General features: G+C 40.3%; 1 protein-coding gene across 2 annotated transcripts in view; it reads right to left on the minus strand.

Annotated features, from left to right (window-relative positions):
* Positions 1 to 27,438, minus strand: part of LOC135342983 (intermembrane lipid transfer protein VPS13A-like) — a 65,837-nt gene that overhangs the window by 15,582 nt on the left and 22,817 nt on the right. For both annotated transcript variants that reach the window (XM_064539878.1, XM_064539879.1), the window contains 46 exons: positions 26,506 to 26,569; positions 26,120 to 26,294; positions 25,847 to 25,926; positions 25,481 to 25,632; positions 25,136 to 25,218; positions 24,659 to 24,784; positions 23,536 to 23,587; positions 23,332 to 23,428; positions 22,830 to 23,039; positions 22,366 to 22,514; positions 22,094 to 22,222; positions 21,517 to 21,691; positions 21,103 to 21,274; positions 19,307 to 19,432; positions 19,061 to 19,112; positions 18,304 to 18,517; positions 18,018 to 18,107; positions 17,550 to 17,743; positions 16,234 to 16,393; positions 16,066 to 16,150; positions 15,684 to 15,862; positions 15,037 to 15,221; positions 14,675 to 14,784; positions 13,790 to 14,106; positions 13,583 to 13,699; positions 12,687 to 12,842; positions 10,360 to 10,441; positions 10,249 to 10,304; positions 9,919 to 10,044; positions 9,111 to 9,242; positions 7,779 to 7,931; positions 7,435 to 7,521; positions 7,236 to 7,283; positions 6,759 to 6,896; positions 6,115 to 6,195; positions 5,968 to 6,060; positions 5,691 to 5,854; positions 5,263 to 5,491; positions 4,916 to 5,011; positions 4,644 to 4,733; positions 4,263 to 4,361; positions 4,074 to 4,148; positions 3,856 to 3,975; positions 1,167 to 1,253; positions 740 to 943; positions 478 to 617 (listed from right to left, as the gene is read on the minus strand). In XM_064539878.1, the coding sequence (XP_064395948.1) occupies positions 478 to 617; positions 740 to 943; positions 1,167 to 1,253; positions 3,856 to 3,975; positions 4,074 to 4,148; positions 4,263 to 4,361; positions 4,644 to 4,733; positions 4,916 to 5,011; positions 5,263 to 5,491; positions 5,691 to 5,854; positions 5,968 to 6,060; positions 6,115 to 6,195; positions 6,759 to 6,896; positions 7,236 to 7,283; positions 7,435 to 7,521; positions 7,779 to 7,931; positions 9,111 to 9,242; positions 9,919 to 10,044; positions 10,249 to 10,304; positions 10,360 to 10,441; positions 12,687 to 12,842; positions 13,583 to 13,699; positions 13,790 to 14,106; positions 14,675 to 14,784; positions 15,037 to 15,221; positions 15,684 to 15,862; positions 16,066 to 16,150; positions 16,234 to 16,393; positions 17,550 to 17,743; positions 18,018 to 18,107; positions 18,304 to 18,517; positions 19,061 to 19,112; positions 19,307 to 19,432; positions 21,103 to 21,274; positions 21,517 to 21,691; positions 22,094 to 22,222; positions 22,366 to 22,514; positions 22,830 to 23,039; positions 23,332 to 23,428; positions 23,536 to 23,587; positions 24,659 to 24,784; positions 25,136 to 25,218; positions 25,481 to 25,632; positions 25,847 to 25,926; positions 26,120 to 26,294; positions 26,506 to 26,569 (5,949 nt within the window). The remainder of the gene's footprint in view (positions 1 to 477; positions 618 to 739; positions 944 to 1,166; positions 1,254 to 3,855; positions 3,976 to 4,073; positions 4,149 to 4,262; positions 4,362 to 4,643; positions 4,734 to 4,915; positions 5,012 to 5,262; positions 5,492 to 5,690; positions 5,855 to 5,967; positions 6,061 to 6,114; positions 6,196 to 6,758; positions 6,897 to 7,235; positions 7,284 to 7,434; positions 7,522 to 7,778; positions 7,932 to 9,110; positions 9,243 to 9,918; positions 10,045 to 10,248; positions 10,305 to 10,359; positions 10,442 to 12,686; positions 12,843 to 13,582; positions 13,700 to 13,789; positions 14,107 to 14,674; positions 14,785 to 15,036; positions 15,222 to 15,683; positions 15,863 to 16,065; positions 16,151 to 16,233; positions 16,394 to 17,549; positions 17,744 to 18,017; positions 18,108 to 18,303; positions 18,518 to 19,060; positions 19,113 to 19,306; positions 19,433 to 21,102; positions 21,275 to 21,516; positions 21,692 to 22,093; positions 22,223 to 22,365; positions 22,515 to 22,829; positions 23,040 to 23,331; positions 23,429 to 23,535; positions 23,588 to 24,658; positions 24,785 to 25,135; positions 25,219 to 25,480; positions 25,633 to 25,846; positions 25,927 to 26,119; positions 26,295 to 26,505; positions 26,570 to 27,438) is intronic.

The raw sequence follows: 27,438 nt of genomic DNA on the forward strand, positions 1-27,438 counted from the left end.
TGCTGTATCTGAGGCATTCACTGTATTTCAAGCGCTGGCATGCCTCAGAATAGACCTAGTTTATTAATTAGTGAGAAATGCGGTTGGAGGGTGCTAAGAGTGCACGACATCGTAAAAAAATGTTGCAGACCCACGCCCAGGCTACCGCATGTTTTCCTGCGCATGACAGCATTTTGAAGGTTGGTCTCAATCATTGGACATGCCAAAAGCTCTGTCGTTCAATCTATATAGCTAGTGCTGCTCACCGTTTATGAATAGCTCTCGGAAAATCGGTAAGTTACAGTAATTTTAATTTTAAGCTTAGGGGGGTGCTTGAACACCCTGAGCCCCTAGCTGGATACGCCATGCACTGTATAATACGTACATACTGAGGCCTTACAAATAAATGTACAGTGCTCAACAAAACTTTAAATAACCAAACTTTACAGACAACATTTCTTTTAGCACAGTTATATAATAAGATGATCGATAACGTACTTTGTGTCTTGTTTAAACTGAAGAGTAACGTCAGTGAAGTGGTTGATGATCTGCACTGGGACACAGCCGGGATAGTAGGGGCTGAAGGTGACCACAGTGGCAGACTCCGACTCCTGCACCTCCAGACACAGGGCAGACACCTAATCAAAAGATAAAATTTATTAGACTTTCGTCCTGACTTTCACACACATACACTGCATGTGTGTGCACGTGCTGTACATAGCATACATGTACGTGCTTCCACACGCATAGATATGTGCACCTCACTGTTTCTGCTGTACTGTACCACTGTAAAATCTGAACGATCATAATTAAAGGGGGCAGAGCAAGCCTCCCCCTTTTCACTATTGGTCACCACAGCGACCAACTTGTTGCTGGGGATGAAGGGCCAGAAGGGAATGACCTCCTCAGGAGGTATGGTGGTCTTATTTGCGGGGGTGCTCTCCTCGTACACTTGCAATGAAAGCTATAGGTGCAATCATGATTATTATAATTGTAGATCTAATGTACAGTGAATACACAAAAACTGTAAGCTTAAAGGAGGACAGTGCCAGTGTTACAGTGCATATGCAGCAGGTAAGGCTGTGTAGATGTACAAGAACAGTGTAAGTAAAATATCAAGGTTTAGATTTCTGTGTACATAAATCTTAGTACAGCCTAGTGTGTTTGATGAAAAAAAGATACAGTACCTTCGTCTCATTCACGAGTAGGTAGTAGGGAGTCACAATGACCAACTTGGTGAGAGTGAACTGGGATAGCCGGATCTCAACCCCAAACTATGTGTGGGACAAATGAAAAGATATATAGAATTTTAATGGATTTAAGCATTCAGGAGGGTTACAATAAGTATTAGTTAATGTACAGTGTAGAGGGATTTATGACAGTAAACCTCCCGACTACGAGGGCGTAAGCCCGAGGGGGAGGTGTGGTTTACTGTCATAAACCGTGAGGCACTGTGCATTAATTGATATATGTCCCATCTGATTGGCTGACTGGTTGCTATGCATCAAGCTGCATGACTACCACATAGCAACACTATTCAAACAAGAAGACAACTATTAGGAAAAGATAGCTCGTTCACACCAGGGCTGCTGTCCACACTCAAATCCTTGCACAGCCTGGACAGAATATGAGCAGCCAGCTCCTCCCTCAAAGCGAACGGTACAGAGCCACTCCCACTCTCTGTTCACTTAGTCAGCCCCTCCCTCCACTTACTGCGCAGCAACCAGCCAGAAGAAACATTGACACAGCTAGCTCTAGACCGTGTCTAGACCAGCTCTCTTCAGCTATGCCAGGCTAGTAGGCAAGCAAAGGTAAGCATAGAATAGCCACTCCTATATTATTACTAAACTGGCTTCTTTTTATTTAAATACAGAAGCTGAACAGGCCTAGTGCAGTGCGTGCAGTACTAGTGCTAGTGAGCAAGGCTCAGCCTGAGCCCTAGCCCTCTCCCAGAGTTTCTCTAAAGCAGCTCCTTCTGCAAGCACACAGCAGAATTTTTGATGAACTAGTCTACAGACTACACTCTCTGTCTCTATGTTTTCATTTATGACATTTTGTTTCTTATGCAAGACATTTTCATTCATCAAAAACACCATTAATTTATTTTTACTGCATATGCTCGAGGTGCCAATTTATGAGCCATATTTTCCCTTGTAGCCCTGAGGTGCCAATTTATGACAGTTAAACCCCCCACTAGACTACATGGAAAGTGTAGTAGGTGGGAAATAAATAATAATACTTAGACACTATTTTGAAGGTGTCTATGGGATTTAGAAGCCCAAAGGCAATCCTTTAATATCCCAAGTAAATGGGATACTACAAGTGCCCGAAAAAACAGTGTTTAGATACTAGTGCACATGCGCAAACCTAGCCTCCTTCACCGGCCTTCATAGAAAAGAAGGCCTGCTATCGATTGCTTGCGCATGCGCCAACTTTTTTCCCGTAAAATTTCCTATAATTATTACAGAATTCATCAGAGAAAATGTCCTAAAAGTCATACACAGAGCTATATAGCTAGCTAGCTAGAGACAGAGCTGTGTTGTACAGCTATTTTATTCTGATAGAATCAGTAGTAGTAGTATAGTAGACTTTCACCAAAGTTAATGTTAAATGGCCGTGGCCTGTCCATATAGGTTCTTGTCAGCTTTCACTCCGTTCAGACGATTGTCATCCACACTGTTGCAAGCTGTGAGTCTTTTGTTAACATAGCAGGCTAAGGGTAGCTATCAGAGAATGCTATCCGATGGGCTAGAAACCTTCAATGGAACTTTCTATCTACTTCCTTCAATCCACTTCCGTTCGTTGTGATGTCATAGTTTTACTGAGAATATACGATGTTATCCAAAGCCCCCAGATACCGGGGGGATATTAGCGCATGTGCAAGCAGTCGATACCAGGTCCACTTTCCTAAGTGAAGTGGGAAGTGCGGCCTGGGATCGAGGCTAGCGCAAACCTTGCCTCGAGGCTTGACTACAATACAACTTGCTTGACAACGGGATATACTAATTAAGTTGTAGGTATTCTAAATTCCATAGTATACGTCCTCTGAGGCACTTTTTCAATGTAGATCTTATCAACTAGTGTCTAAGACAAATTAGTTACCAGCATGTGTTCCTTATAGTATTATGGCAAGCTGTGCTCTTGAGAAGACACCCAGATACACTTAGACATAGGCTAATTTTAGAGCTATTTAGGCAAAGTGATGAGGAAGTGAGGTCCAAAGGGGATGTCAGTACTCTCTACCAGCCATAACAGGTCTGTTCCCAAGTCATTCAATGCCATCTCTTCTATCACACAAGATAGAAATTGTGTTCCACTTTCTAATACCTAAGCTGTGTCTTAGAGCACTTCAAACTAGATTACCATGTACAGTAAGAGCAGGAGAGGTACGCAAACTTTCTCTTCAGACAAATGTTTCATGCATGGCGCTGCCACTACTTTGCATTATGAGCTGGCAAATATGCTTTGTTCCATGCAGTTATAAACACACTTTAATTTTGTGAAACCCTCATGTTATAACATTGGAGATAGAGGTACACAATTTGGTGTTTATGTTAACACAAATCAAGCTGAATAAAAGAAAGCTAGGCACTAACATAGCAGCTGTAGTTATTAGTAGTGCTGGGTGTATGTGTGCATGATGCCTGATTGTTTTGAATTCTCTTTTAGGCCCCCTACAAGAAAACTAAGTAGATATAGCAAGCAGTGTGTACTTTCTTGAGTGCAACAAGCCTCCAAGCAGAGGTGTGACATCACACATTGCATTTACCTAGCATCACCTGGGGCGTTGCCTATCCCTTTCTTTCGTTTATCTATGGTACACGCTTTTCGCGTGTACACTATTATATATAAGCTATAATTATACGCAGTATATACCTTGTAGTTTTTCCCCCCCAGTTTGCAGGAAAATGTTCCACTACTGCCAATGGTACTCAGAGAGAAGGACTTGGAGGGCTCTGTCCGACTACCATTGGCCATGACAGCACACAGTTGGATCTACATGAAACAAGGCAGCATTTTACTATACATTTGGCTAGTCTAGTGCATGCAAGAATATTTTTAAATGCAGAAAATAAAAACGTCATTATACCGACCTTGTTTTTTTTGTTGTTTGTGGACAAGAGGATAACGTCATTGCCTGCTGGATGATTAGTGACTTTGTCTCCTTCCTGAGTTAAAGAAAACATTTTGGATTTGGATCCCTAAAATATTGAATCACAAATCTAGTGCACTGAATACTGGGGCTATAATTATGAGAGCATTTGTCGAGCATATTCAGGCACCTTGTAGACAAGGTTGAGGTCTGTTTTGTTGACCATCCAAAAGGGACAGAACACCCCCAGCTTAAGGTACGACTCATCCTCAATGTGCACAGTCAGCTCCTGTACAAGTATACATGTATGAATCATACACGCATATACATGTACATATAGGCGTATGGCAGAGCATTATTCCCACTTGAGGACAACACAAAAAATTAATTGCAATTGCCACATGTAGCTTCTATTCAAATGCCATTAAAGCCCTAGACGATAAGCCCATGTAAATCAAGTGGTAAATGCATGCACCTAATAGGATAAACTTTCACAGCGTAGCTACTCTACACTACTATTAATTTATACCCATGCAGGTACACACACGCACACTGGCTATAGATTTCTCACCACAGCTGTATTTTTCTCAGCAACGAGAAAGTTGATGTAACTGGACCGACACTTAAGCATAAACTTCCCTTGGAGACAGGAGCCTTGTTTCTACAAAATGTCAAACATTTATGCTACAAATTCGGAAAATTGAGGGCTAGAGAACAGCCATCACGAAGGAAAGCGGAGCCAGAACAAAACAGAAATGCAATGAAAAACTTAAACAGGATTGTAGTCAACAACAATTACAAAAAGTACAGCTACTAAACACGCTTTCCAAGAGACTAACGTACCGTATTGACCATGGCCGACATCTCCTGCTCCTTGTCCAGGTTAACATAGTGGATGTGATCACTCTTGCCAGGCTCAATACCGCGAGATGGGTTGCCCTGATAAAGCAATGTGCACAATTAGTGTCAATTGTTAATGTAAATTGACTAACATTTTAACCTTTATGTTGCACAACAATAGGTACTGCTAATGCAGTCTGTTTATGCAACTAAAGTTGTATAGCATCAAACCAACACAGGTGGTAGGTAGTAACCGTAGGGTAGGGCAGGGCAATGTATTCGGGCCATCAATCTCTCTATCTATACACAAGCATCCACATGGAGCTGTAGGGCATTGGTAATAAACTAACAAAGTAGAGGTGCAGGGGCAAGAGGTTGTGAATGACGAGAGGAGGATGTAGATGAAATATGTGATGAGCGAAATCGTCCTGCGGCAATTGCCTCTTGATCTTGTAACACTCCTCAGTGCGATTCACACGGATGTAGTATGGGTCAGACGAGGAGAGGACACACTTAAGGTTGACCTTGTCTCCATGTTTAGACTTCCTCCAGGATAGAGGAGGACCCTCAGACTGAAACCTGTGTGTGTGGGTAGGGGAGGGGTAAATGAAAATAATATAATCACTAACAAGAAGCAATAATAATTATGAATTATAAAACAATATTATCGCCACATCAATACGTGCATGGACATGAAGACTGAGGAATGAGTCGTGAGCAATAAATTGAGGTATTATATATAGCAAAAAATAGCATGCCCTATATCTCAGGCACTCACTTCAATCCTGATGGTCTGACATAATACTCTGAGTTGGCTGCACGATGGAGGGGCACTGAGAATGTGTCATTGGGTTTGAGTGCTGTCAGCACTTCGGATGAACTCTCACTCTTTTCAGGGTTGACTAGCAACACATCCACAGCTATTAGCAGCTGGTTTTTAAACTGCAACCGGTGAAAGAGATTGAATCAGTAGCACGCAGTGAGCGCTTATAATACGACGCTACACTGCAACAACTACCCAGGTAATCTACATATTAATGAGTAGATTTACACACCTGAACAGAGGACCTGGCTGTGATAGTTTTCTTCACTCCGGTAACAGCAACCTCAATAACTAACCCACATGTAGCCATAGAATCTACAAATTCCTGAACAGAGAACAACCAAGTGAATTAGTTTCTTAAGCTAATTAAAATACTTACTGGTTTAGGTATGAGAGTATAGTAAAACTCTCCTGGGATGTCGAGGGCAATGTTCTTGATGAGGCAGAACTTATCTTCAACCTTCCAGAATATTGAAGGAAACGTAATAGCATACGACTGCTACATATAATTATATATATATATATATATAATTATATCGTATACATGTAGTTGATGTATAATTATAACCCAAGAATTGTGTTCATAGTGTTAGCTCTTTTTAAAACTAAAATGCGTTCAGTTTAAGCTGGTGCTTAGATTATGGTGGTGCTATGTGCTACGTACAGCTATTTGGAACGACAATTTGGTTTTTGGTTTCTGTATATTGACAGCTGCATCTAGACAGCAATGCAGTACAGCTACGCATGACATAATTACTATAGACCAAATGTAAAAGGCGACTGCCTTGGCATCACAAACTTAAAGTGCAATAAACTGTTATAGCAACAAAAGTTGACGCTTTTCTTTTAAAACCTCAAATTGGCTTCAGTCTGAGCTGCATGTCGCTTAAATTATGGTGGCACTGTGATTATATATCAATTATGGCACTATTTTTAGTATTTGCAACACTCAGCGCTACATTTTACACAATGAAATACTCTGGCATAGCCTTCAATAAGCCATGCACCAACTTTGTCACTTACAGAGATGTCAACAGTTGGAGTCTCTCTTTTCGTCTGAGTGACAAGAGAGGCATACGACCTCTTCTTCACATCATTCTTGAGGTACATGTTCACACTCTCACCAAAGTTTAGTTTGGAGGACTCTACCCTCTCTCGAAACTGTAGTAGTGCGCATTCTAAGCATTATACCCATGCAAAGGGATGTACAGCTAATATAACCTGAGCCCGAGGGGCAAAACACAACAGTTGCATTAGCAGTACAGTACTGGCATGACAATATAACCTACTTATTGCTGATTGCATGCATAATAATTTCAAGGATCAGTCATTACCTAATGGACCAATCAGATTTGGGCCGTATCAGCGTACTACGCATGTACTATGTAAACAGAATGGGAACTTTATACTGACTAGTACGGACAGTAGTTTTCAGCTAAGGACTTTAATAGCATTGCAGGCTCATATTTATAACCAATTTTAATGTTTCATGGTACGTACTTTTAGTTCTGGGCCTGGTTGTAGAAGCAGCACAAAATCTTTTCCAAGCTGCAAATAAAGAAACAGGAACAACAATGATTTTATGCTAATACTGTAACAGTATTGAACACTGCACTAATGGTTTACAGCTCATTTGGGTATTTAAATACACTATACACAGGGGGTGTTACGTATATGTAGCTTCCAGCTCAATACCTACCTTGTTGACCAGCGTGAATGGAGCTCCAATCAGCGAGTCCACATCGACACTTCCCTGGACCTGCTTTCCATACTCCCTGGAGCACGACTACACACACACACACACACAGACGGTACGTATATTACGGTAATCACCAACCAGTACGTATACATGTACACACTAACTATGATGGTAGTGTATGCATATACACTGAGGATAAAAGTATATGGTACTATATAATTATGCACAACCTAATTGCACAGTATTAAGTTCCCAGGCTAAAACACTATAAATTATATAGGTTATAGAAAGAAATTAGTATGGATTGGACTTGCAGCTATACATGTATGTATATAAATACATACTTCTACTACAGTCTTGATGAGTTCCAAAGATGTCTTAGTGAGAGTGACTTGGAGTGGCAACACGGATGCCAGCTCCAGTGAGAACTGAGGCTTCTCTTCCAAGGCATCGCCAGCAACACTCACTTCACGACCACTGGAAGACTTCTTATTCATCTATATCCATGAATGTATACATGATACAGTTAATGACATCAATCATTACCATTGAAAGTCAACAATAGCCTGTGTATCACACCATAATTAAACGTACATGTATTTACGTACCATATACATTGTACATAATTATTTTAAATTAGAACACACCTAGCCAAGATTAAGTGTTTTAATCTGTGTGCCGAGGATGGACTCGAGGTTAATGCGGTGCACGCGGAGCAACCGAGTACATTATGTCACCAAGAGTCCACCCGATTGCACCATAAAAACACGTGATTTGGGCTAGGTGCATGTGCTCTATTGGACTAGTGCTGTCACGTGATCTCTCCCTGGATCTTTTAGGTGCACATAGCTGCCCCAAATATCCCCTATATTCTGATAAGTTATCAGTGCATAGAGTGTTTACTAGATTCTTGTCTGCCAGTACAATGCAAGCTACATACAGCACCGCTGAACTATACTCTACCATCATACAGTCTAGCTAATCCAAGGCAACAGACACAGCTATAGTCAGGTGTTACAAGCTCAGTAAAGTTGGACATAGCAAAAACCGTTTTTCATAGTTGTTCAGTATCTATGGTAAATGAGTAAAAAGCTTAGGAATGTCACATGAATGAATACCTATATATATACTCCACTTGGGGTCTGTATCATAGCAACTGGGTGGGGTTTAACTACCATAAACCGCAGCCCTGGAGCACATTCTTCATAAACTCCCTTGCGTTGAGGGCGCACTGATTTTAGTACTAGATCTACACAGCCGAAAAGAAGCTAGACACTTGTTGACAAGGGCAGGACAAATAGATGGGGCTTGCTAAACACCAGGAAGGCTGGAGGAAGGGTGGGGCTCACTGCTTGACATTGACAAGTTAGTGCGTAGAGCTAGAAGCTTAATTAGCACTGGCTAGAAGCTATACGCACAGGCTTTCATTTCGTTCTAAATAGTTTTTGAGACTGTTAGCTAGTTGTATCCAAGGTGAGGTAGCTTAGGTAGCAAGTACTTTTCATTCAAGTGGGTATATAACACTTATTGTCACTAAATTCGAATTTATGGCAAACGTGAACCATCCTTGGCCTCGGGGCTTCGCCCTCGTCCTCGGAGGTTTACTGCCATAAATTCTGATGTAGTGGACAATAAGTATAACAAACACACAATTAAGACACTAATAATAGGCTCACCTTGACACTGAAACCCCAGAGCCTCTGCTCGCCCTGATTGTCTGTCTCGAGTGGCTCAATAAGTGGCTCCCACACGGACACTGTCTGATTGTAGTAGGACGCCTCACACTGTAGATCGCCAGCCAAGAAAAGCTACAGAAAGAGTGAGGAATCAAGCACCTGTGATGCAAAATATGCTTCACTGCAGGTTTATTGACCCTCTAACACTCAGTAAGTTTATTAAAACGTGCTATAAGCCTACATGTACCTACAGAAGCTTGTACTTGTACTCGCACTGGAACTGTTAACCAGTTACACCAGGAATACAGAGATTGACGCGCGCGCGCGCGCACACACACACACACACACACACACACACAGAGTATGCCTCCTGCGGCTATACCCTGAGGAAATTCTACCTGAGAACAAATGTATGGTTTAAGCCTATAAACACTACAACAACTTAGCTATTATGTGAAGAATGGCATTTCCAGACAAAGAAAGTTAGGGTCAAAAAGTCTTAATTAAAATTTTTTTCCAGAGTACCGACCATTTAATTTTTCCTCTGGTACCCTCCAATCTTTGGGTTTTTTTAAAAAGAGTAGATGATCAGAATGCAATTCCAAAAGCAAGTTTTAATTACGACCTTTTGACACTGACAATCGGGTATTTGCTATATCGACACAAAGATGCCAGGCACTAAATTTACGTTAGAGAAGTTTTCGCATACGCGTCTTTTGATTCACTGTTGTGAGCACTTAGGTAGACCATGAAGATTGTTTTTGAAGCTAATGTAAGCTTGCTATTAAATTTATAACAAGCTATGTACCTGCCCGGTCCATTCAGCGAGTTCTAGTACAGCAGAGACTGTCAGTGCGAGCACCGGGTAACCAGGGGAGCTGTCCACACTCTCACTCTCCAGGTACACCTCCACTGACTCTATGGTCACAGTTAGCTACAGGGGAACAGGAATTAACCAAATTGTCTTCAGAATGCAAAAAAACTACTAAAAAAATGCATGTACACAAATTTGAGCATAGCAATGAAGTGGTATTATAATTATACGTATAAACAATCAATCAACAGCTTGTCACAAGTTTAAACTATAGACTTAATCAGTTTGTATTCTCCTCAAAAGCTGAAACACAAGTATTCATACCATTTCTCCCTTGACCTCAGTGTCAGTGAGGTCGGAGATGGCCTTGTGCGGCTTGACTGAAAAGAGGGAACTTGTTATGATAATTATCAAATTTGTCAACATAAGCTGTACCTGGTGAGAAGAACCAAAGACTGGATTCACTGACTAGCTTCTTCTCCCAGAGATCAGTGGGTGTGGGTATAACAATCTCCTCCTGATGGTGCATAATAAAACAAACACATAAGTATGACACAAATACCCAGTGTTTCCCCCAGGGTAAAATTCAACAGGGTGGTTTATAGGCTATGGCTTGCATGTATTACTGCTAATCTTTCTTGCCATTATCATAGATAGAGTAGAGAGGGATTGGAAACAGATCTAAGTACCCTCAAAGTACCATCCGTGTATCTCCGCGGTTTTAATCGAGGCTTACTTTTTAACACAAGGGCTAACATAAACATAAATAATAAACATAATACAGGGTGTCATACAGGATTTTGAAGTAGAGGGGGGAAATGAGAAAAGTAACCAGAAAATGAAGGTCAATACCCAGCTATGGACACTCAGTCATTATTGAAAGGGGGGGAAATTGGAGCTAGGGGAGAATATCCCCCCTTCCCCCCCCCCCCGTATGACACCCTGTAATAAATAATAACATAAACATAAATAATTCATGAGAATTGTTTTGCTGTCTGTAAGAAGTCCACGAGCAGTTCTGCTGCTAAACATCAACTTTCATCTCATACTCGCGAGGCCATTTAGGCACAGAACACTATTTAGTTACACAGCCTTAGCTAATTATCATAGGTACTATAGGAACATAGCATGAAAAAGCGCTCTAGCTACTTCACGACAATTAAGATTATATTTTCTTCGTTTCCAATTGATACCTACCATCAGGGGGCGTGTGATTTAGTAATGGGGGTAGCTCTGAGATGTATACAATAAGTTTCCCGGGGAGTTATGAAGAGATACACAGATGGTCCCAGAGCCAACTACGTACACTTCATTGTAAAACAGCACATGAATTACCAATCCTCTCTCTCTACACTATCTATGGCTGCACACAGCCTCAAATCTCAGTGTGTGTCCTCGAACACATGCAGTGGCACAAAATGACCACAATATAGATGATTGTACAGTCCAGGACTTTCCCAAAATTCACTAACACTGTATTATACCATAGATAGAGTAGAAGGGGGATTGAAAACGGAAGTACCCTCGAAGTACCATCCGTGTATCTCCGCGGTTTTAATCGAGGCTTATTTTTTAACACGAGGGCTAAACATGAATAATTCATGAGAATTGTTTTGCTCTCTGTATTGCTCTCTGTAAGAAGTCCACGAGCAGTTCTGCTGCTAAACATCAACTTTCTCTAATACTTGAGGCCATTTGGGACACAGGACACTATTTAGTTACAAAAGCCTTATAGCTATATCAAAGGTACTATAGGAACACAAGCATGAAAAATTGCTCTGTGTACCTCTAGCTACTTCACGACAATCGAGATTATATTTTCTTTGTTTCCAATTGATACCTACTATCAGGGGGCATGTGATTCAGTAATGGGGGTAGCTCTGAGATGTATGCTTTGGACACAATAAGTTTCCCGGGCTTTTGCGGGAGTTATGAAGAGATACACGGATGGTCCCAGAGCCACTACATAGACTTCATTGTAAAACATCACGTGAATCACTTCCGTTTCCAACCCCTCTTCTACTCTATCTATGATTATACACACAACTTAACACAAGACTTGTACAGATTCCCAAATTCAATTAGCTACTTAAACAAGGAGGGGCGCCCTGTTCTTTAACGTGTAGGGGAACACGCTGCACATACCTACCGTATATACGCTGGATAGCAATACTAAGAGAAGTAGTTTAATAGCTCTCATTTAAAATTTCCCATTGCGTTCTGCAGCATTATGCTTTTACTGAGTCAAAAACCCAAACTGAACAGTAGAGTAGTGGTCATAAATGCATCATAATTACGTGGAGCTATAGTCGTTTGTTTTCAATAGTTTTTGAGACTGTTACCGTATAGTGGGTAATTTTCGTGGGGCAAAATATTCGTGGTTTTCGTAGTTGGAGGTCTGACCACGAATATTTTACCCACGAATGAAGCGACCTTGCCTACCTTTACCTACAATCCAAGCAGCAACCACGAAAATATTACCCACGAAATGTCTCAATATTGCTGAACCACGAATATTTTGTCCCCCGAAAATTACCCGCTATACGGTAGTTAGTTGTATCCAAGGTGAGTTAGTTAGATTGCAAGCATTTTTCATTCCAGTGGGTATATAACATTTATTGTCCACTACGTACATTTGAATTTATGGCAACGTAAACTATCCTTGGCCTCAGGGATTCACCCTTGTCCTTGGAGGTTTACTATCATAAATTCTGATGTGCATGTAGTGGACAATAAGTATAACTTACTTAGTTACAACTCACCTGCTTTGGCATGAGTGTCTGCACAGCGTGTATAATGAGACGGATAATAGCTGGTGAGAGAGTAAGACAGACGGGGTCCACTGAAACTTGGATATTCATGGCTGGCTTGTCCACTGGTCCAGTCAGCAGTAGGAACATTGAGCACGGGAGGAGTACCTGCACGTATATACATATGTATATATATATATGGACATACAGCAATCAGAGAAGTTTGACACACGTCATCATTCACGTGACACTCCTAACGTTCTTACCCCTGGTTTTACTGAGCTTACAACACCTAGCTAGCTGTGTCTGTTGTCTGGTTTGATTAGGACTAGCTCAACGTAATATGGGGCACAATTAGTTCAGTGGTGCTGTATGCAGCTTGAACTGTACTGGCTAGCAAGAATCTAGTAAACCTTCTATGTATCAACAACTCGGCAAAATGGTTGCGATATAGCTAGGGATCAGGTTGGATAATAAGTTTAAAGTAGCCAGAGAGTCAGAGAAATGTTGCCTTTAGTGTCTAATGAGTATGCAAGACCAGCTAGAAGCTAGTTCACATAGAGAACCGTTGTCAATAACTGTGCCAGCTCAGCAAAAAGTAGCACACACTAATATGTCCAGCGTACTTCGCCTGGAAAGCAATGTTATAAGGTGGCTGAAAGCAAGCATAAGCACTCAATCAGTTGTTAAAGTTACTAACTTATTATTCTATGCATGAACGCACAAAATCTTAAGTTTGTATGCTTGAAAATAGATATCGATAGTTCGATCTCCCCTTCACCAATGAATGTATCTATACAGTCATGTATGTACATGCAAGTTAAATTTTAAATGCTAATTGCATTGTTCCAGTGATACACTTAACATGATCATAATAATTGCTAAACTGTAACCAGTACAGCACATACCCAGGAAGTGGTGTTGTCCAGGTCAAAGAAGCTGCTGGTGGCTATCCCTAAGTCAACTACACTCAGGTCCACAAACTTGGACGTCTCCGTCAGCTGCATGTGTACCTCAGTGGACAGCTGGAGGCAACGAACAGTATGTCAGATAAAAACTAGTACAGCTTTACACCTACTACATGTTTTAATTGAACTCAGAATCAAACTGCTTACTTTGAGTGTAAGAGCTTGAGGTTGTGGTGTGTCAACGTTCTCAATGAGTGCCACTCGAAGATCCTTAATTGATGCATTCACTTTAATTTTGAGCAAAGGAGCAGTTTTTTTCTGTTTCTTAGCCAATATAGTGTCTTGCTTGACTAGTTTGGGTTTGGTGTCTTTAGTGAGAGTTTTGTCTAAGTCAGCATTTTCTGTGTCTTTAGTTGAGTCTTTCTTGTTCTTGTTTGGGTCAAATGCAGCAGTGAAGTAGTCTGACATTGTCTTCATAAACTCCAAATCACTCAGAACAAGCAGCTTCTCAGCCTTGACAGTTACTACGTACAGGACACATAAGGAAGTATTAATTATAATACTGAAGGCTTGATACTAAATCTACATTATGCATAGATTATTTTGGTAGGACTGCATAACGAGTATATGGGAAGCTAGCAAACATTTAATCCTGATCGAGTGAGCCAACATTTCCTAGTTTCCAACTGGCTTCTTGTTAATTGTTGTAGTTCTGGATAATTGTATATACCGTATATGCTTGATCAGAGGCCGCGGCTACTCATTTTGCTGGCAGAGGAGGCTACAATTCGAGAGAGGCTATTGTTCAAGAGAGGTGTTTATTAACCCCAGCAAATTCAACAACCTTTAGTTTGTCATCAAACATTCTTTTACCTGCACAAACTCGAACTCTGCCATGATAAAGTCTTTCAAAAGCACTAACAGGCTACCTAGCTAGCTGCTATCGTAGATACCAGTATCAATATGGCTGCCACGTGCAGAAACATAACCTCAAAGTTCACTGAGGCCACTATTTGAGTGCGGCCTCTGATCAAGCATATAGGTACACTGTTAACATGCTGTACATGCATGTTAACTTGCATGTTAACTCACTGATGTGATGCTCGTCCCTGAGAACATACTGAATGCTGACTATTGGCTTGTCAATCTGTCCAGTGTACGCTTTGAGTGGGTTGCTGGTGTAGTGCTGGATAACACGGTTCCTGCAGTGATAAATAATCATAATAATTATTGCAGGTGCATGTGAACAATACATTAGTAATTAATGTCTAGTGGGCATAATCAACTTAAACTGTACATTTGAGTCAGATGTGAACAATCCATTATTGGGTGTATATAAAAAAGAATATACTTACACACTATAAGGTCAAAGAAGCAGGCCATGCACAATCATTATACCCTTTGAAGGCGGGCCGGGGGTTCAATTACAAATCTAACCATAAAGATATATATACCCAGTTATCCTGTCTTGTTTCTCTTTCTGCATGTTACAGAGAGCAATGTCTTTCATGGATGCCTTCAGATTTACTTCATTGTTGGAAGACACGTTAACACTCGCTTCCATGGTAACAAATTGCAGTGAGGTAAAAGCATAGTCCTCCATCTCTGAAAAGCTTTGGGACACTACATCACTGGAACTCTGCAATAAAGAACACCACTTTAGTACAATTTACTTCAGTGTTACAACCATATACGATAATCTAAACGTATATAAATATATAATTATACGGATATCGAATACTATTAACAATCCATATAATTTATTTTAGCTACGCAATATTAGCAGATCGATCTACTGGGAAAGGTTTGAATACGCACACAGTATCGTATAGCGGGTATCTTTCGAGGGTATAAATGTTCGCAATTTTCACTGATTAAGTATGTACTGCAAATAATTATACCCACGAATTTAATATCGTATGCATGCATGCTGCAAAAAGGCTGCTATTTTGAGAAAATTAAATCTACAAAAACCTTTCTAACGGTAATTTCACAAAAGTTTATACATACCCACTGTACGGTACATATTATTATAACTATGGGTATTATGATTATGTGGAAGTGATACAATGAAAAATCAGATACATACTGGTACACGTACCAGTTTGGGTTCATCCCTAAAGAGTTTGATCTCAATCCCGGTAAGAGAGGAAAATACCCTGAGGAACTCAAATGGGGCAGCCTCAGAATCTGCTCGAGAACTTTCTGCTGATATAGCAGTGTTAGACAAGGCTGATGAATCACTACTGGACAAACTGTCTGCCTCTTCAACAGGTTGAGCTAATAATGGGAGACATATAATTATGATAACCATCACAATCACTTGATTTGCAGCATATTAAAGAACACCTGATCCCAAAGATTTAAGCACTGCAAAAAAATTTCCCTCACACACCAGAATCTTAATACACAAAGTTTGACTAAACTCAATTCACCTTAACTTTCGACGGACAATAATGTAATCAAAACATAATATCACTTACCATCAGGTAGTAGACAAGATATTTGATCACTAATGCTCATTCCAAATGCAAAAAATTCCTTCATGTCTTCAGAGCCAAAATAAATCTGTAAAAGTTTCCACACTAATAATTATATGCCATGATCATGCAGTAAGTGTTTTTCCCCAAATGTATTTAAATCTAGCCGACCTTGAGATCTTTCATGTTCAGGTTGATGTTGACAGTGGGTATCTTAGTGTACCAGGGGCACAGGTTACGCTCCACTGCCAGGAGGAGGTCGAATGGTTGGAGGAGCGTGCGCTCGGCCAGCACCGGACAACCCACCACCACACTGGGATCCAATAGGACTCTGCAGGAATTGGACAAAATGCGCAAGCATATGAAACTATATCTAATACTGTATGATTTAAAAGACTTACGATGCATGACTATAGTGCAGTCAGGTTATACCAGAGCACCGCACTTAACAAATCAAGTAGTGCAAAATGCATCGATGCGGTAGATATAGCAATGAGTGCATCAGTAAAGAAGTCCAAGATCACAATGGCTGCTAGCTGCTGAATTCCTTTTTCTCACTGTTGTACACGGCTAGCTACCAAATAGCTATATATGTACATAGCGCTTTCGTGCAAGGCTATATAACTGATAAATCAATGAAAGTAAAAGTAGCCATAACTCAAGAATAGAAGCTATAGTTTGCAAAATCTCAAGTTTAGATCCAAGAAAACATGGCTAGAAGCTTAGTTGTACTCACATTGCAACCGCTGATCAGTCGCATACACCATAAATAAAGGAAGAGAGGAATTAGAAATGAATGCGACCTCGAATAACAATCCGTATTGCTCCGGTTACTCGAGGCTGTCTACTACAACGTGGAAAGAAAATCCAGGCTGGAAACAGTTGAGGAGACAAACGATTGTCTTACTGTCAACTGCTACTGAATTTACACTTCATTTCTATACTTGAGGACATAAAAAAAAGTGATCCAGGACACTACTTAGCTAGGCAGTCTTAGCTATATTATAATTGTTATTGGTACGTAGCCTATGCCATAGGCATCTCAAACGGTGCTATGCATTTTTAGCTCTTTCCCAACAACTGAGAATCTTTGTGTGTGTTTTCCACATGACACCCATTAACGAGGGGAATGGAAATCAAGTTTTGGGGGAACTTAAAACGGTCTGCATAAGGCCTCAAACAAGTATAAATGTTTCCTGGGATTTGGTGGGGAAAAACACGGATGGTTTTGGGAACACGTCCTGCCCCCCAATGTAAAGCCAAGGAAAAATCACGTGCGTGGACTTCCGTTTCCAATCCGGCCCTCTCTTCCTTAATCTATACATGCACAACAAACACACAAGGTCAGCTTTTAATGTATCCCTCCGCAGCTATGCCATGAGGCATAGTCATAGCAATGGTGACAGGAGATAAGCGTGTGCAACTGGCTCGATCCTTTAAACTGTTAAAAAGCTAACATTTCACAGTATTAACATGTACACTTGTACCTGGATATCTTGAATGACGAGAGAGTGAAGCCGTAAGCATCCACCCCCACATTATCAGCCGGGGCTAAAAGTGTGTTCTGAATGGAGAGTGAACCCAAGTCCACCATGAGTCCTTGAGTAGCCTCCTGACTGGTGGGAACTATCAGCACCGGTGCTTGCACCTTCACGTCCACCACGAGGAACTTATCTCGAGCCTGCAACCAGAGCATGGATAAATGCACATTGACTAAACATGCATGATTAAAGTAGCTAAAACACTTCTGTGTACAATACTCAAGATTAGACTTTTTAATTAAAAAGCTTGAGAACGAGCATAAAATCAAGGGTGTATATATGAATTTAGAAGTTAATTATTGCTAGGATAGATACACACATACATGTAATATATACGTTGTTATGCCAAAGGCCCAGATTAGTAAAAAAGATATTGACAATGTCACATGAATACAAATACACACGGTGCCTTACAGCAGTAGTGACTGCAGTGGCTCCGTCCTGAGCTGTCTTGGAGGCAGTCTCTAGCATAGCCTTGTCTATTCCCAGTCGCTGCACAAACATCTGCAACATGAACATAGATTAAGTGTCACAACCTTGCTGTACACAACTTGTATACAGTATGCTCTTTAAATCAGGCATACATACTCGAGAGCGCAATAAATGTTGATAATCGGTGCTTAAAGAATTTAAAAAAAATTTTTATTTAGAGATGATCCTCTTTGTAATAAATACATGTGACAATCATTCCTTATCCTACCACTGTACTGATAACAAAGGGCACAGGGATGTAGAGCTGTATCTGAGAGACGTTGGCTTGGAGCTTGCCGAGAGGTGAGAAAGGTTTTTGGCTGTCCTCGATGTAGATTGTTAGTTGGAGCGAGGAGACTATCTCACTCTGGTCAACCATAGAGACCACCTGGGAGTAGGCCCCAGGGGGTGTCGACAGGTCCACAACACTCAAACCAGTCGTACTGAGCATAGAATAATTAATAACCATGCAGTTACAATCAAAAATTACACACAAAAATGTAAAAGCAGCTGCTGGTCTATGCAAAGGAGACATATACGTACTGTAGTTACTTTGTGTATGTGCGCTCGAGCGTGAGTGTCTCAGCCATAATAGTTATACGTGGGCTCACTGCATACATGTGAGAGATTCTACGCACATAATATTATTGTTATCTCCTTGTTCAGCTTTTTTCGGATCTTCAAAAAGATCTTTATGATGCATAATGCACTAGCTATACAGCACTATAGTTTAATAAGTGTGATAGGAGGTCAGCAAAATACTACAAAAGCTGCTGGCTTTGCAGCTTGCTGAATTTGAATAAATACATGTTGTCACATATGAGCTAAAGTTGTCATGTCCCTGAGGATGGCATTAAACTGTACATGTGCAGAAGCAAAAAGTGTCATAATTAATGTGCTATATATACTAAACCATCAGCATTATTATATTTGATGCTTTTTAATCTTGAACCACTATTGTTGATGGATAATGAAATTTTTCTCACCTTCCAGAAACAAGTACTTTATTCTTCAGCACATCGACCTTGGTACATAAACCTATTATAATTAAAATAGAGTCTATATCAGTTTTTAGGTCTCAATCGTCTATTCACTAACATACATACATATTAGACGTTTACAGCTAAAATGCATGTTCATCACTATAATAATTATAATATGCTGTACAACTGCATGTATACAGTTCAATTTTAGAAATATAGAACATAATAACTGTGATATTCTCATCTCACCAGTTACTCTAGCTTGTAGTAGTGGTCCGTAATTGGTGGTAAGGTCGAAGGCCACAAAATCCAGTTTGGTCTCCACTCTTAATTCAGTCACATCCTCCTTCTTGTGAAACCGCTTCAGTTTGGATGCTATAGGGCAATTATGCAAGGCACGAGGGAGTCAGTATAGAGACTTGATACTTGATACTGTATACGTACTAATAAAAACAGTATTTTTGGTCAATGAAAGTTGTCCGTTTGTGTGTGCATTCTGAGTCTGCTCGCCTGCATTAACTCCTGATTATATCTAATGAGTTTAGAGTGGTTCAACTCTTTCAAACCTGGAAAGCACCGCGGGTGCTGATGCCTCGGTGGAGGTGCCAAAGCTACATAACATAAAATTACTAATAGCTAGCTTTTATACACACATTGATTATAATTATCATGATAAACATCTTTAATTTTGCTGCATGCAATCAACCGAATAGTGGGTAACGATCAACCATGATTGTTGTTAAAAACGATCGATGCCAAAAGTTCAAGTCTAAAATTAATGGCTGCAAGTCAGCAGAGCCTTGCAGCTCTCTGCTCACTCTTGCAGCTACCAATAGCTAGCGTTCTAGTGCAGAGCTAACTACTAGTTAGAGTAGTAACATTCGGTGAACAAGTTTTGCTACGGACTCTTCTGAAAAGGCTGCAATGGCATTCCAAGTAAGCAAAACTAGGCATAACTCGAGAACGAAGATTATTTTGCAAATCCATGAATTAAAATCCAAGTAAACATGACTAGAAGCCTATAGAAACTCTTACTTGCACTTGATTCATCCTTGAGCCGCTGTAGCGGTCTACACACACACAAACACACTACCGTATACCTCGCTTGCGCATGCGCACCGAGGCATAACTATACATAGTGTTAGCACATGCAGTCATTGAAAAAAGTGTCATCAAAATAGCTTAACTAAGAAATTCAACGCTATTTGGAGGCACTTCAAATAACGTATGCTAACTACAAACCACGTGGAGCCCTATATACATGCTTTCGGTTTCCATGCAAATTAACGCAAGTATTTTCTGCAATTTTAGTCCTAATACATTACCTGTTTTTCCTACTGTGTTGAGGATCTTCTGAATTTTAACATGGGAGGCTCTAGTTTGATAGTAAATTCTTGTTATTGCTGGTAATTTTGAGGGGTAAAAAATTCATTCAACTTGAAAAACAGTGGTTTTCTCGTGAGTAAAAATTTTGTTTAGTCTTGTTGCAGGGGCGTAACTAGCAATGAGGCAGAGGAGCCCTTGCCTCCTGTACTATTGAACTTCAAGTTTCATGTGACTCACCTCACTAGCTTTTAATAGCTCTGGCTAGCTAACTTCTATAACTAGCCAACTAGGTATATAGAATGAGCAGAAATGAGCTCTATCACTGTTGATGAAGAAAAGCGAAGGAGAACATGTAAATAGCAGTTTTCTGCCATTTGTATGCGCTTCTACGCAATAATTAGTAGGTGTGGTTTTTGGGCCAAGAATTTGCGGTTGCCTCCTTTCCGTAAATTTTCTAGTTACGCCCCTGCTTGTTGCCTGCACTGCATTCCTACGTTTCAGTAAGTCATGCCTATGTAAAAATTTCGTGGAGGTCAGCTTGTTCATGAAAATAACGAATATTTACCCCACGAAAATTACCCGCTATAGGTACTTCCTCATGACATAAACTTAGGCTGAAGGTTTAAGACTTAACCGCTTTTAACTGCTCTATAGTTAACTACAGGATTGCATGCATTAATTATAACGATTTTTTTGCGTAAAGTCAATATTTTTTGTACCTGCTCTACTAGTTCTTAACTTCTGTTGTTCGATAGCAGAGAGATCGTCACCCTTTGATCTGAAAGAAGTAGTGGTGACAGGTTCAGGGTGTGTGGCTACCACCTCCGATATCCTGGAGGCTGCCACACCCAGCATGATTAGGGCGTGGACATCTTCCTCATGCATATGGAGCTGGAATAAATGCAAGAGAGCACATTCAACAATCCAACAGACAATGCACAATAACTTTCCAATAGCATTTAGACTTGCATCCACATTACGTACATGTAATTCATACAAACCACATTTAATTTAATTGCCCTGAGGCTATACATAGGGCAATAAATATACAGCACCTAAATATAAATACATTACATAGTCACAGACTCACATTGGAAAACGATAGAGAGACACCTTTTTAACAAGGTAACTACCTTAATGGCGTCAAGACTGAGGCTGATGTCCACATTTGGGAATGCTTTGGTGGGCAAAGTGATGTTACGAGTCATGTCAACAATGAGTCGCAGTGGCTCCAATATGACACTATTGGACTCCTCATAGTCACACTGTTCCCTGACTGTACACTCAGCCACCGCAGCGTGAGACCTCCTGGGAGGAAGAATGGGTTAATAACAACATTAATAGTGGGGTGTTGGTGGGGGGGGTAGGGAAATGAATGTGTCCAGACGGCAAATAATTTGTATGTATTTAGATTGTAGAGTTCAGTCGATAGTGCGTGTATACATACATACATTGATCTATATACATGCGTGTACGAGGGTGTACGTACATGTATGATTGTACATTGGTATTACTTAAAAACCAGCTATAATTATAGCAGTTCAGAGGACATAATGGTATATCCTACTTTAATTAGTAAGGGTTTACAGATCGAGGTACGTAGCATTTATTGCCCAGTATAATTATCCATTGTGCTAAATTCATGGAAATGAACGCACTTCCAGATGAAAAGGTATTCACGCACATACAAATCTTATATTGCATGCTCACCTAAATATTTGAACGCTTGTTGTCTCCATCCGCATACAATCAAGTACTGTCGGAGCTCCCAACAAAGTTAGGGTATCAGTTGTGGCACTATCCATGGACTCACGATGGATGTCGTGGCCGTGTTTCAGACTGCAGAAAAACTTACACGTGTCCGTATTGTAGCAAACTTTCAAGCAAACTTAGGGGCTCAATATAATAACTAATTTTACTCCATGACAAGTTTTGTTGACAACATTTACTTTAATCAAGCAGCACACCATTAATTAACTCACTGATTGGACATTCTGAACTCCCCGAGGTCGATGAAGATACTGCCTTGTCTGGTTTCTGTGGTGAAGGGCAGCTCCAACACAGGGGCATGCAGGGTGAGGTCCAACTTCAGTCTGTGAGCCATCTTGGTGCTTTCTATGATCGCATTGGCCTATAACAATAGTACTTGCAATCAACATGCACATACATGTACACTACAGTGCAGGGCGTAATCAATCTCATATACAGCATGGGTTAAACACTGGGTACTCTAGCACTACGGCAGAAATTGCTATTTGCACTGATTTGCCATATACATATGGATCAAGGGACGCCCATATACGTGACTCTTACAAATGATTAATACACAGTACAGTACACAAACTATAAGTTCCTATACATACGCTTAATACATTACATTGAATACAACAATAAACCGATTGAACAGGTACATGTATATACCTACTCAACAACACTATTAGCTTACAGTGGCAGTAGCAGTTTCAACAGTTGCCTTGGCAGCACCGGCATAGGAAGATTTGTTAATCTCCAGTTGCTTCACGAACTCTAGCACATTGCTCATGAAGGTTGGGTTGAAGCTGACGTTGACCCTGTTGACCTCTGCCTTGAGGGAGGTGTCCACCCAGTCCAACTCATGGGGGTCTCTTTCGTGGGCTGCCAGATTGTACTGGACCACCTGGGACGAGCATGGAGAGTCAAGTATCCACACAGTCATACAGGTGTTACATCCGCACACATTTTTAAGGTACACAATTTTATGCACATTTTGAACCTGCTTTGCAGATATTCAGAAAAAAGTAGTATTCTCCTATTAGACCTTAATGGAAACTGTAAAACAATTTTTGGGCGTCAAAACTGGCCAAGAAGACCTTTCTGCCAAAATCTGGATCAATTTCAGGGGGGATGGATTTTACCGTGACAGGACATTGTACAAGACTCCGCTATTACCATACAATATTTAAAATTACATTAAGCAGGATGAAGTTTCTCTCTTTGTCCGTTTTGGATATGATAGTAGTGGCACTTGAAGCAATTGAAGGATCAATCACCGTGAGGTCCTTGATGCTACATCAAGTCATGCATGCCATTGGGTTAAAACATATACATGTACTATAACTTTCATAAACTTATAGGCAGCCAGTAGAAGTTAAAGTGAAAGAGCAGTTACACACCTTGCCACAACGGTGACTGTTTCTGGTTGAGCCGAACCTTTCACAGAGAACCCTGCACAGTACAAACAAAGCAGAAATATTTAAGCAACTGTTAATTATAACAAAAAATATGAATGTCAAACTTAACAATACCCCCTATGCAGTGTACAGTGTATCAGTGGTAAACAATATATTGACGAATATTTACATGTTTTATCCAAGAATTGAGTACCAAACTTTATATACATATTATCTCAACAACATAACATAACTTAAAAAAGAAAGTATGGACCCTGCTGCAGCTTAGTGTACATTGTAGGTGCTGGTCTAATACGTATGTACACGATGGTCTAAACATAAACTTTTCGCAACAGTTTTGGAGGCTCCATGGGATTAGTTACCCAACTACAGTGGCGGATCCAGGAATTTTGAGAGGGGGTTCCAAATGAACAATTTTACTAGGTCAACTGTTTTTTTTTGACTACGTGGGTTAGATCTGGTCTTGGAAACCCCCTCCTTGCTTATTGCATTCTCAGCAAAAATGTATTTCCTTCTAGCTAGCTACCTCTGGCTGGCTACTTTACTTATTTCAGTAGTCAAGTGTGTGGACCAAGGCGTGGTTTTTAATTCGATTATCCAATTATCCGGCCTGCCTCTGGAAACAAGGTGTCCAGATAATTGAGGGTTCTATACTGTACCCTGCTTTGATATTCATATAACTCAGAGCAATTGCATACTGTCAGAGCTGCAACTGGCGAAGAGCCACATGACTGTATTGGACCGCCATCATGAGAGTGCTTTGCGGGTTTACAGGTTTTATATTGATATTTATGTGCGAGTAGGTGAAACTATTGCCCAGAAGAGGATCGTCAGGGTCAAAAGGTCATAATCATAAAGCTGCGTCCGGAGGACTTTAATTATATTCCACTCATTTACTCTTCCTTTAGTATCTCTAATTCACGTGGAGCTATATAGCTGAGTGGAATTTAATTAAAGTACTCTGGAAGCAGCTGTATAATTAAGACCTTTTGACTCTGACGATCCTCCTCTGACTGTTGCCCATAACCTTAAGAAATGCCTGACATTGTAGATAATAATATTATACTGCACAAAGTACAAAATGGTACATGTACGTAAGTGATACCTGTTAGTCCCATATCAAGGAACTCCTTCCCGTCCTGTACTAACACAATATCAATCCCTCCAAACTGCACATCGTAATGGAACTCATTTGTGACAGGCTGCTTGAAGTCGTTCAGATTGACTACACCTGCAAGATATTTGAACAAATTTATTTTCGATATCACCAATCATTAATTATACTTGTTTCGACTATTTCTGAGGTAGGTCCCAAGTGACATGATAATTATCAGTCAAGAAATCAATGTGTTGCTTTAAAATGCTACCAGCAATGAAATAAAAATCTCTCAAGCATCCGACTGCAACAGCCACTATAGAAAAAAAATATCCACAAATCAAAATCCAAAAAACGAGGCTAGAAGCCTTATAGAGCTCTTAGTTTTTGTTCCATTGCAACCATTGCAACCATTGAGAAGTTACAGCAAGAATAATACTGATATTCTCCTGCAGAGAATTAAGAATGACAGTTAAATTGTCTCACCTGTAGCAGGAGTGGGGAAGGTTTCTGATTTATTGACAATCTCCAATCCCAATGGACTGTCTGGTTCATCAGAGGAGCTGAGGCTGCATTAATAACATTTACATCAATCAGGCCCGACAAAGGGCTTTATTGTGTGTACTCTGCAGCTGTGAGATTCGGGCCACCAAGAGTGCGAATATACAGATTTTACCCAGTAGCAAAATTCAAAATAATTATGTACAAAAGCACATGACTGTATTTACCGTACATGGTACAGCTTTACTGTACATGGTACACTATCAGTTGATTGTAAAAAATAGTTACAGTAATGTACAGTCAGTCAAGTATTATTACTACATGTATTACCTATTAAGGACTGGCTGTAGAGTGTTGAAGTACTCGATAATGGTCTTGATAGTGGAGCGGTGCAGTATCAACTTGACCAGTGAGAGCTGAGCTGACACGGAGTCCTTCAGACCAGTGTACTTGGCAGCAAAGTCAGTACCAACAGGGGCCACCTGAAAATGAAAATTTTAAATTTAATTTTTAAGACTTTTTTCAGGGGAGATTACGTCAAAACTCTTGTATGTGATTGTCTAGGGCCGCATTGTAAGGTTTGCAGCTTACTCTTGCTATCAAGATCAAGGATATTTACCTACAAGTATTTTCCCTACAAGTATTTTCGAAAGCTTTTGCTCTTTACCCATGCAATCAACCCTATGTTATACTCACCGCTACAAATCTTGCTGATACGCAATTCCCATCATGGAGATACTTAGTCTTTAACAAGTAGGTGGGCCTACCGGTGCCATCTGAATAAGGAGAAATACAAACACATACATTCCATGGCAATGAAAACTGAAGAATTACACTATGCAGCACACAATTTTAGAATCGGGCCAATCAGGACTAGAGGTTAACTTTTAACGACTGAAATTTCATAGAAGGAGGTAAACTCCTTTGTCCCTCCCTTCCCCTCTCATGAACTTGTCATTTATTACCCACCTGTTGTGATGTGGTCTAGGATGGCTACCTCTTTCATGGTGACACTACCCTGTGTGTCCCACTTCCTATCCTCTATGTCTGTCCGTATGTCACTGATGAGAATGTCCAGCAGGGGAGATTGGCTAATCACGCCCTTCTCACCCTTCTGTGTGGTCTGGGATAACTTGACTGCAACCTACATAATTCATGGTTAACGATTATTGCGAATTATGCTACATGTATAAATGTACCAGGTCGATCCACAGATCAAATGACAAAAAACAATGAGTAGTGCTACCTGTACATACAATAATCATACGCAAAGAAACTGGATACATGAAAATTGTTAATCAAGAGTTGACAAAAATTAATTTGAATGAAAACTTCGCAACACTGCATGCATGTACCTTGTTGAGGATCAGCTTGATGGAGACATCTTTAAACACATTTCTGGACATGTCTTGATTCGTACTAGAATAAAAAATTATGCTTGGTCAAAAGAGTGTTTAACTATAACATATACGTACATGCAGGAATGAATTGACTTCAGAACACCAAGTGCTTCACCCTTGGTGCAATTAAAGCGCCTGATTATATAAGCATTTATATTCTGCGCTTTTCAATGACTGCACACATGCGGGTAAACATGCTGAGATGAAGACAAGGCTAACCAGGGATACAAAAGAAAGAGGGATTGAAAACGAACATTTTTGCGAGAAACACTTCGCGTTATAGGGCGTGGTTAAAACTACAAAGGATTATATTTATAGTCAGCATGCTCTGCTCCACAATGTGCTGTACATAGAAACAGTGAAATTTATCATTTTTTTTTAAAGTAAAGAGAATTTAGCTCTAAAAAGTCGACTAAGCCACGCAGCCACTACCAATAAACAAATAAATGCTATAAAAGAAGGAATAGCCTTACTATGAAGTCGTGAGAGGTACAGGCCCGCGGTGTGTCTAAAAGTATACTAAAGCAGTTTGAAGGACTATACTGCAAACATTTATGAACAGTACAACTTATTTATAGCATAAAGCCATTCTATGTAGCACTTAGATACATAATAACCAAGTCAAGCGATGTCTTTTGCTGCTTTGACTTCACAGGAGGGACAGAGAAAGTTGACATAGAGTAATTCAAGCTAAACTTAACAAAAATTGGAAACAGAGTACAAACAACGGAGAGCTTGTCAGTGGTATAAGCTTACTTCTCTCAAGTATCTCCCAGCCCCTGAGTGATTGCTAGTGGATAGGAGAGCTAGAAACCAGAGATACAAAACCACAGTGCAGTCTTCCATGCAATTATTTGCGAGTGCGATTAATTACATGGAGTGCTTCAC

The sequence above is a fragment of the Halichondria panicea genome, chromosome 10 (genome assembly GCF_963675165.1).
Source record: "Halichondria panicea chromosome 10, odHalPani1.1, whole genome shotgun sequence".
NCBI lineage: Eukaryota > Metazoa > Porifera > Demospongiae > Suberitida > Halichondriidae > Halichondria > Halichondria panicea.